At 40.6% G+C, this 9,536-nt stretch overlaps 1 protein-coding gene across 2 annotated transcripts; it reads left to right on the plus strand.

The window, feature by feature from the left end:
- Positions 1 to 361: 361 nt before the first annotated feature.
- Positions 362 to 1,910, plus strand: LOC147641212 (chalcone synthase-like). Of its 2 annotated transcripts, none has more exons than XM_086819168.1 (2): positions 362 to 701; positions 779 to 1,910. In XM_086819168.1, the coding sequence occupies exons 1-2, from the start codon at positions 527 to 529 to the stop codon at positions 1,792 to 1,794; spliced, it is 1,191 nt and encodes a 396-aa protein (XP_086675294.1). In that variant the 5' UTR covers positions 362 to 526; the 3' UTR covers positions 1,795 to 1,910. The 2 variants fall into 2 exon arrangements, with proteins under 2 accessions (XP_086675294.1, XP_086675301.1); XM_086819175.1 differs by having other exon boundaries at positions 362 to 695.
- Positions 1,911 to 9,536: the final 7,626 nt, after the last annotated feature.

Here is a 9,536-nt window from a genome sequence, read left to right on the forward strand (position 1 = left end):
GGTTGATCAGGATATATAATGTTTTTTTGCCTTTCCACAATTTTTTTTTTGAAATAGTGAGAGAAGAAGGAAAAAAGAAAGAGACCTAAGATGGGTTGAAAGTAGGAAGAAAAATGCTTGTTCAAAGTTAAGACTTCCTTTTCAAATCATGGTGAATAGTATTGATAATACCTCAACACCATATCTCCTCAACCGCCCATTAATGAAAGTGCGAGTGACCAGGAGTGCCATCGTGGCTTGCTCTTGCACCTATCTTGTTGATCTGCCTCCTTTCCTTGCCCAGAAGCGAACTACGTCGTCTCCTTTTCTGCATTTAAGGCACCCCCTTTAAATTGCAGGCACCATTGCCAATACCCACACGGCTCTCTTGCTGGATATTTGGGGTTTGCGCTTGCCTTCTAGATCGGTCACCTCCTCTGAGGCTTGTAGTAGCCATGGCTCCTTTGGTAGCTAGAAAGGTTGATAGGGCTGAGGGGTTTGCGCTTGCCTTCGAGATCGATCACCTCCTCTGAGGCTTGCACTAGCCATGGCTCCTTTGGTAGCTAGAAAGGTTGATAGGGCTGAGGGACCTGCCACAGTTCTTGCCATAGGAACTGCGAATCCATCCAATGTGGTGGATCAGAGCACCTATCCTGATTTCTACTTCAACATCACGAACAGCAATCACATGACGGACCTGAAGCAAAAGTTCCAGCGCATGTGTAAGTAGTGCCCGGTTTGCTTATGTGTGGTAGAATGCACTTGCCTGACGTTGGGTATCGTCTTTTCATGCATGCAGGCGACAAGTCCGGTATCAAGAAGAGATACATGCTGCTCACCGAGGAGATACTTAAGCAGAACCCCAGCATGTGTGCGTACCAGGAGAAGTCGCTGGACGTGAGGCAAGACATTGTGGTGGTGGAGGTTCCCAAGCTTGGGAAGGAAGCTGCTCTCAAGGCTATCAAAGAGTGGGGGCAGCCCAAGTCCAAGATAACACACTTGGTGTTCTGCACGACGAGCGGCGTGGACATGCCGGGCGCCGACTGGGCGCTCACCAAGCTGCTTGGGCTGCGTCCTTCTGTGAAGAGGCTGATGATGTACCAGCAAGGCTGCTTCGCCGGTGGCACAGTCATGCGGGTGGCCAAGGACTTGGCGGAGAACGACAAGGGGGCGCGGGTGCTGGTGGTCTGCAGCGAGGTCACCGCCGTCACCTTCCGTGGACCCAGCGAAACCCACCTAGACAGCATGGTCGGCCAGGCGCTGTTCGGCGACGGGGCGGGTGCCATTATTGTTGGCGCCGACCCCGTCCCGGACGCGGAGCGGCCCCTGTTTGAAATGCAGTGGACGGGGTCTACCATCCTGCCGGACAGCGACGGAGCCATAGATGGCCACCTCCGTGAGGTGGGCCTCACCTTCCACCTCATGAAGGACGTCCCAGGGATCATCTCCAAAAACATTGGAAACGTCCTTCGGGACGCTTTTCACCATGCTTTCGGTGATGAGCGAGCCCCTGCTGGCCTCAACGACATCTTTTGGATCGCCCACCCCGGCGGCCCGGCCATCTTGGACCAAGTGGAGGAGAAGCTCCGTCTGAAACCAGAGAAAATGCATGCCAGTCGCGCCGTGTTGGCCAACTACGGCAACATGTCTAGCGCCTGCGTGCTCTTCATCATGGACTACATGCGCAAAAAGTCGCTCGAGGAAGGGGCGGCCACCACCGGCGAAGGGTTCGAGTGGGGCGTTTTGCTGGGCTTCGGGCCAGGCCTTACAGTGGAAACTGTGCTCCTACGCAGCGTCCCCGTGCCTACAAAATAATTTTCAAGTTTAAAGTATGTCGGTGTGCTTAGCCTGTGGTCTGTAAATAAATCCATTTTATGAACTTTTTTACCCCATTAAATGCAATTACGTGTTTCCATTGACCTTAGAAATAAGCTTTGAAAGGTGCTCTCAAAGTTTGGTAATGAGCAGTTTTCATTTACTTATCTAGAACAAAAAACAGTTGATGGTAATATAGTCTCCTCGAATTGAGAAAAGAGAACAAACCTCAAATGCTAAAGTGCATATATGTATATGACTTAAAAATGTACTAGTACTTATATATATTAATATATACTATTGTTCTATTAACTTTAAAAATAAACTCTCAAACTTAGAGTGTGCTCTTTTAAAAAATCCATTTTTTTTTGGTAATGAGCATTTTTCATCTACTTATCTAGAACAAAAAATAGTTGATTGTTGTATAGCATCCTCTAATTGAGAAAAGAGAACAACCTCAAATGCTAAACTCTCTTCACTTTTGCCAACCGGTAGTCTAGATGGTGGAAGTGTCCAAATGCTCCCTAAGGTTCAGGAGATCTAATTCCTCAGACGATAATATCGTGTAGATTAGTGTGTGTTTGTTATGGTGTTCAATTCTAGCCATCTTTAACAAACAAAAAAAAAACTGTATTTCTCCTATAATGTGCAATCCTTTTGACAAAAATAGGTGGAACATCTACAAAAATTGGAAACGGACATTTCACCTACAAGTATTTATCTATACAAGTATGTTGGATTTGTCAACTTCTTCTTGAAAAATGAAATTAGGAGTAGTCATGTAGAACCATACTCTTCCCAAAATGTAATGGTCCAATATTGCAAAAGACACTAGGAAAGTCAATGAACATTTTTTCTTTTTATGTCTTTTTTTGCCATTGTAGCACTCTCTCTCTCTCTCTCTCTCTCTCTCTCTCTCAAGTTTGTGGGGTGAGGGTGGGGGTGTGTGTGCTTGTTCTTTTTTTTTTTGGGGGGGGGGGGGGGGGCGTTGTCCCCTTTGTTGCTAGTGGAGGAGGTAGGGCCCCAAACTAACCTTTTCGGGTTACAAAATTGACCTTAAAAATAAACTTTGAAACTTTGAGTGTGCGCTCAAAAAAAATCTTTTTTTTTTGTAATGAGAAATTTTCATCTACTTATCTAGAACAAAAAACATTTCGTTGTAGTATAGCTTCCTCTAATTGAGAAAAGAGAATAAACTTCAAATGTGAAACACTTTTCACTTTTTCCAAAAATTGGTAGTCTAGATGGTGGACATGTTCGAATGCTCCCCTAAGGTCGGAGGATCTAATCCCTTGAACACTACATGTAGATTAGTGTGTGTTTGTTGTGGTGTTTTCTAGTTATCTCCAAAAAAAAAATCTTTATTTCTCTTGGAACCTGCATTCCTTTTGACAAAAATAGATGGAACATCTACAATAATTGGAAACAGACATTTTAGCTACAAGTATTTATTTATATAGGTGCGTTACATTTGTTTCTCATCTACCACTTCTGCTTGGAAAATGAAATAAAGAGTTTTCATGTAGTACCAGACTATTCCCAAAATGTAATGGTCCATTATTGCAAAAGACATTAGGAAAGTCAATGGACAATTGGACCATTATTTATCTTTTCATGTATTTTTTTGCCACTGTAGCTCTCTCTCTCTCTCTCTCTCTCTCTCTCTCTCTCTCTCTCTCTCTCTCCCCCCCCCAAGGTTAGTGTTTGTGGGGTGAGGGTGGGGGTGTGTGTGCATTATTATTATTGTTTTTTGGAGGGGGTCGGGGGGAAGAGGGAGGGGGTTCTCTTTGTTGCTAGTGGAAGGTTGGGCCCTAGCTCACCATCTCTTTCACCTTTTTGGGTTTCACAATTGATATTATAAATAAGTATCAGTGGGTACTTGCCCGAGTGGCTTAACTCTTCACACGACCCACCCTAAACAAGAGATCGTGGGTTTGAGTCGTGGCACCTAGGTTTGTGTGTGTGAGTTTTGTAGCTTCTAGCTCGGCTATATCCCCTCGAAATAGGGCTTTCAAAAAAAATTTGATATAATAAATAACTGAATGTGGAGCTACGACAACAAAATGTCGAAGGCCAACAACAAAATGTCGAAGGCCAAGTGGTTGGTGGAAATTGGTGATGAGTGAGTGAGTGGTTTTGTGGGTTCAAATCCCTTGGATGTACTCCTCTTTGAAGTCTATTTCTTGGTTGATGTTCACATTTATCTCTCTAAAGAAAGGATTTTGCAAGGAACCATAGAAAAAGTTATTTATGTAATGGAATGTTAATCAATGTAAGGCCGTGGCATCTTTGGGGACATGGCATAATTTGTGACCATTGGGGGTGGGTCTCACCATGTAAATTGGACAAAGAAGCATCCCCTACTCTCCCATTAACCCACCTCCCTCCGACTCCTCCCCAAAACTCCCTTTCACTCTTCTTTTTCTTCTCGATCATCACACACACACACATGCATGTGTGCACACACACACACACGCATGTACACACATGTACGTGCTCGCACACACACACACACACAATTTTATAAACAAGGGATATGTGGGTGTTTAAATAGCTTGACACAGTGGTGAATTTGATATATTGGTCAAGTTAATGTATTCACAAGGGAGCAAGTTGTTGTGCCTTGTGACAAGAAATTCACATCCAAACACACAAGGAATTTGATTGATAAAATAAGTTCCCACTTCCTCCACATGTTTTTCCCTCCACAACAAGAGATTCTCTGAGGTGAAGAATACTAGTTATCAGGAAGTTAAACCCTCTGCTGCTAACTATGCACACCCCTCTCCTGGTATCACCCACGACTCTTGTGCCTTTGCACCTAGGCCCCCTCCACCACCACATCCGACCTTCTTCCTTGGGGGGCAACTGGCTACTCCTCTTTTTTTGCCTCATGATAAATGTCGTGTAGAGTATATCGTCACGTTCCATGTGGAGGGCCCAAACATGCAAAGTGGCTCGTTTTTGTTTTCGGATTTACCAGACCATGCTACACGATAACCCCTATTTTTTGGGATTTACTAGCCCACACCTACGCCTCTACCTACTACCCCTCTACCATTGAAGATAATGTGAACAACTATGATCCTTTGCAATAGCTCAACAACACTGAGGATCCCTGCTCTCTCCACACAACAGATTCGGGGGTGCTAGCAGCGGAAGTAGCACTTCTTGCGCAGGGAAGGATCCCTCACTCGGGGCCTCGCCCACGGATATCCGGACAAGAGACTAATCCCTTGGTTCTTCAAAAAGCGAACTTGGAAAAACTTCCCCCTACTACCGGAAAGCACGGGCGATTCCTCCAGGATATTTGTACTCTAATGTAGTCAGGGTCATTACTGACCAAACTGATCCGACCGAACCTGTGAGTCACTTGGTCATATCCGCCCAACCACTGTAGTGATGGGATCCAATTAGGAATTTGGTTAGGTTTTATCCCGAGTACCAGGGAAAAGAGTTCCCAGGCCCCCTAGCTGAATATTCCTGCAAATTTACCGCCAGTCACACCACTTACACACCTAATATGAAATTGCCTTTTTCATATATTGAGTTATCTTCAAAAAAATCATTTAATGATATCATAATCCTTCAAAATATCCGGTTGAATCCTAATTTCCAGTCATTCTTTCATCGGTGTATCTATGGCATCATTGGTAACCAGAACGCTCACCACCTGTCCACTCAGGGGCCTTTTCGATAGTTCCTAGCTCATAGTACCCGGCAATATATTCACTTATGAAAATCAAGATGGAATCTTCATTGAAGATCAGCAAGATCAACCAACAGATCCATATGAAAGAGCCATGGACTCATCCGTTGTTTGAGGACCCGCAAGGTCAATCAACCAGATCCATGCCCGATTTCAGAAAACAACTCTTATTCCTTGTTCCAATATCTTCCATGATGCACGTGTCGGCGACCCAGAGCCCAAGCACCATATGGTTAGCACCCTCTAGGATTCTTCGCCGTTCACCTAGCACTTCACTCATAGGCTGCTTCCTTGGTCCCTCATCCACCGTACCGGAAACTCACCATTTAAATCGAACCGAGGCTGGTCAAGACCTCGGCCGTGACCTTGCTACGTGAGACGTCCTCCATTGACTCTCCGTCGCAGCGATTGCAACTTTATTAGTTAGGTCTCCATGACCTCATTCACAAGACGGTCAAAATGTTTCCCCAGCATTATTGACATAAACAGTCATTTTAAAACAGGTCATAAATACAGTTTCTATAATGAACTCTCGTCTTTCTACATTGTTCCACATCAATCCACATTACTTAATCCACGTCCAATTCATATGTATACCCATTCTCATCCAATCACATCATTTTCCATATCATCACATCTTTCTACATTGTTCCACATCAATCCACATTACTTAATCCACGTCCAATTCATATGTATACCCATTCTCATCCAATCACATCATTTTCCATATCATCACATCTTTCCTCATTTACCCTCATCACATCTCATCCACTCGCATCTACCCATCTCCACATCTCATCATATCACATTCATTCACATCTTGACCATTCATATCTACCCCGATCCACATCACATCACATCACATCACATTACATTCATTCACATCACATCTCATTCATTCACATCCCGATTCACATCACATCACATCTCATCCATTCACATCTCATATCATTCATTCACATCCTGATTCACATGACATCACATCTCATCCATTCACATCACATATCATTCATTCATACTTGTCCAACTCACATCACATCACATCCACCCATTCACATCCATCACATCACATTCATCCATTCACATCCATCACATCACATCCATCCATTCACATCCATCACATTCATTCTCATCACCATCCCATCACATACATTCTATCCACATTACATCACATCACATCTACCCACTTCATATCTCATTCATTCCATCCACATTACATCACATCCACATCATGTCTCATTTATACACATCTCATCTCATTCATCCACATCCCTCCCATCGCTCACATGTACGACTACCCACATCTATCCATACATTCACATCTATTACTTCACATCCACATATATTTCACATCACATCACATCTCTTTACATCACACCACATCTTATCCACATCTACATCACATTCACATCCACATCCCATTACATCACATCACATTTCATTCTCATCCACATTCATTCTTTCACAAACACATCCACATCCATTCTTTCACATATACATCCACATCCATTCTTTCACATACACATCCACATGCATATCCATTACATCACATCTTATCACATCCTATTTTCATCTTATCACATCCATTCACATGCTATTCCCATTTAATAGGTTTTTCTAGTTTGATACCGATAATGGGACTTTTTCTAAATTTTTACTAATTGCTTGGCCTAATTAAAGGTTCCTTTTCTCGAACGACTATTTCTATATTCCTTCTCAATTCCTCAATTGCTATATATTCAATATTCCTCTTTTGAATAAAAGAATTCATGGGATTTGTAGAAATCAATTCTACCCATATTTCCACTTTTGGTAAATAATCATAAATTGAATTATACTAAAAATTCCTCTTCTTCGCATTGAATTTCTTGGATCTCAATTAACATGGGAATTCCTCTTTTTGCATTTAATTTTTTGCATTCCAATGTCATGGGAATTCCTCTTTTATCATCAAATATTTCTCATTTAAAAAATCATCTAAAATAAGATATCTATTATTTCAATATGCTAGGAATTTCTCTTTTCTCATCTAAATGATGGAATTCCAAATGTCATAGGAATTCCTCTTTTAACATTTAAATATTTCTCATAGATAAAATAAATTTATCTAAAATTCATCTTTGAATTTAAAGAAAATACTCATTAATTTCAATATGCTAGGAATTTCTCGTTTTCCATCTAAATGATGGAATTCCAAATGTCATAGGGATTCCTCTTTTACCATTTAAATATTTCTCATAGATAAAATAAATTTATCTAAAATTCATCTTTGAATTTAAATAAAATTTTCATTAATTTCAATATGCTAAAATTACACTTTCCTCATTTAAATATTTGAATTCCAATATGGTGGAAATTCCTCTTTCATCATTTAAATTTATCTATGCAAAAAGATAAATTTAACTAAAATCCTTCTTTAATTTTTAAATAAAATATACATTATTTTAGCATCCCAATTTTTCTCTTACTTCATTGGAATACATGGATTTCCATTATCACAGGGATTACTCTTTTAACATAAAAATGAATTACTAGAAATTCCTCTTTTACCATTTAAATATTTATGCATAAACATAAAATCAAATTTTCCATGATTATAATGAGAATCATTCAATTTATCTAGGCTGATTAATCCTAGAATATGGTAGGAAGTCCTCTTTTCATATTATGAATGAAAATGATTTATGTGTTAATTTTTCAAAAATTTTACCATAGCTTGGCTGCTATTACTGATAATTCTCAATAATTTTGAAAACATAAAGTTTAGTAATATCATATGATAGAATAACCATTAATTGGATCAATATCCAATTGTAAAAATGAAATGGAGACCACTCTGACCATATAGTGTGTAATTCAATTTGAAGTCCATGCCTCTATCATTGAGTTATGAAAGTTTACAACCGCCTCTTTAAATGCATTGGCATCATCAAAATTGAATGTCATCTTTTTTAAAAGTGGTGCCAATTTATCAAGTGCAATCCACACATTTGCCTTTTCTATCCGCATCTATCCCCCATTTCTCCGATCAGGGTCAGCCATGTGTAGTTTTTTCTATGCTTCGTACTTCTCTGGTTGTTTTACAAGCAACTTACCATCTTCATCTCGTGGTGGAGATAAGAATTTCCTAGCCTTCGCTCCCCTAAAACACAGTTTGCATGGCAAATTTCCACTCTTTCCTGACTTTTTCTCATCCTTTTTTATTTATACTTAGCCCCGGTGCCCCGGTGCAATCCAACATCAAACAAGACTTGTTTTACCTTCTTACATGTTGCATCAGCATATGAAGCAGGCTACATCTTGTAAGCAAAACACGCGTACTCAAACACCATCTCTATTATCCTTGCTATTATGCAATGCAACGTGCAAAAGTGGACCCTTGTTAAGAGTATTTCTAAAATAGGATCCCACTTAGGATCTAATGGCACCAACATTCCATTCCTTTGAACACATTGGTCAAGTGTTGGAGCACCACGTTATCTTGTCCTTGCAATCCATTGTTTCTTCCCATCGTTGCCTTTCTTCCTGGATTTCATGTAATATAAGCAAGGGAACTCAGCTGATGCTAAATTTGAAACACCAAACATACATTTCAATGTTTTCAAATTTCTACCAAGATGCCATTCTACCTTGTATTCACCAAATCCATCGACATGCAAAACTTCACCATTGTTTTGCCGTCGTACAATATCTGGTATCTCTGTTAAGTTTTTGGTACCTCAAATGGAGCAAGCCACCATATTTCATTCTCTGAGCGATTGCACATTGAAATATTTTGGATCTTTTGAATTGATGCTGGGATCCAACACCCTATTTATTAGTGTCAAGCTTTTGGCCCTTAACTTCACTCTCATCAAGCTTCAAAACAAATTGAAGCTTACCTCTGCACTCTTCGATAGACATGTTGTAGAACTTTACCATTTTTGCTTGTAGCTTGCATACAATCAATACAAAGTTATTGTCTACATGCAATTTGAAGGGCACTTCCTTTGATCTAGACTTAAGCATCTGTGTATGTTCCAAATGCATTGGC

Source organism: Cibotium barometz, chromosome 2 (genome assembly GCF_041138505.1).
Source record: "Cibotium barometz isolate CiBa-2024 chromosome 2, ASM4113850v1, whole genome shotgun sequence".
Classification (NCBI taxonomy): Eukaryota; Viridiplantae; Streptophyta; class Polypodiopsida; order Cyatheales; family Cibotiaceae; genus Cibotium; species Cibotium barometz.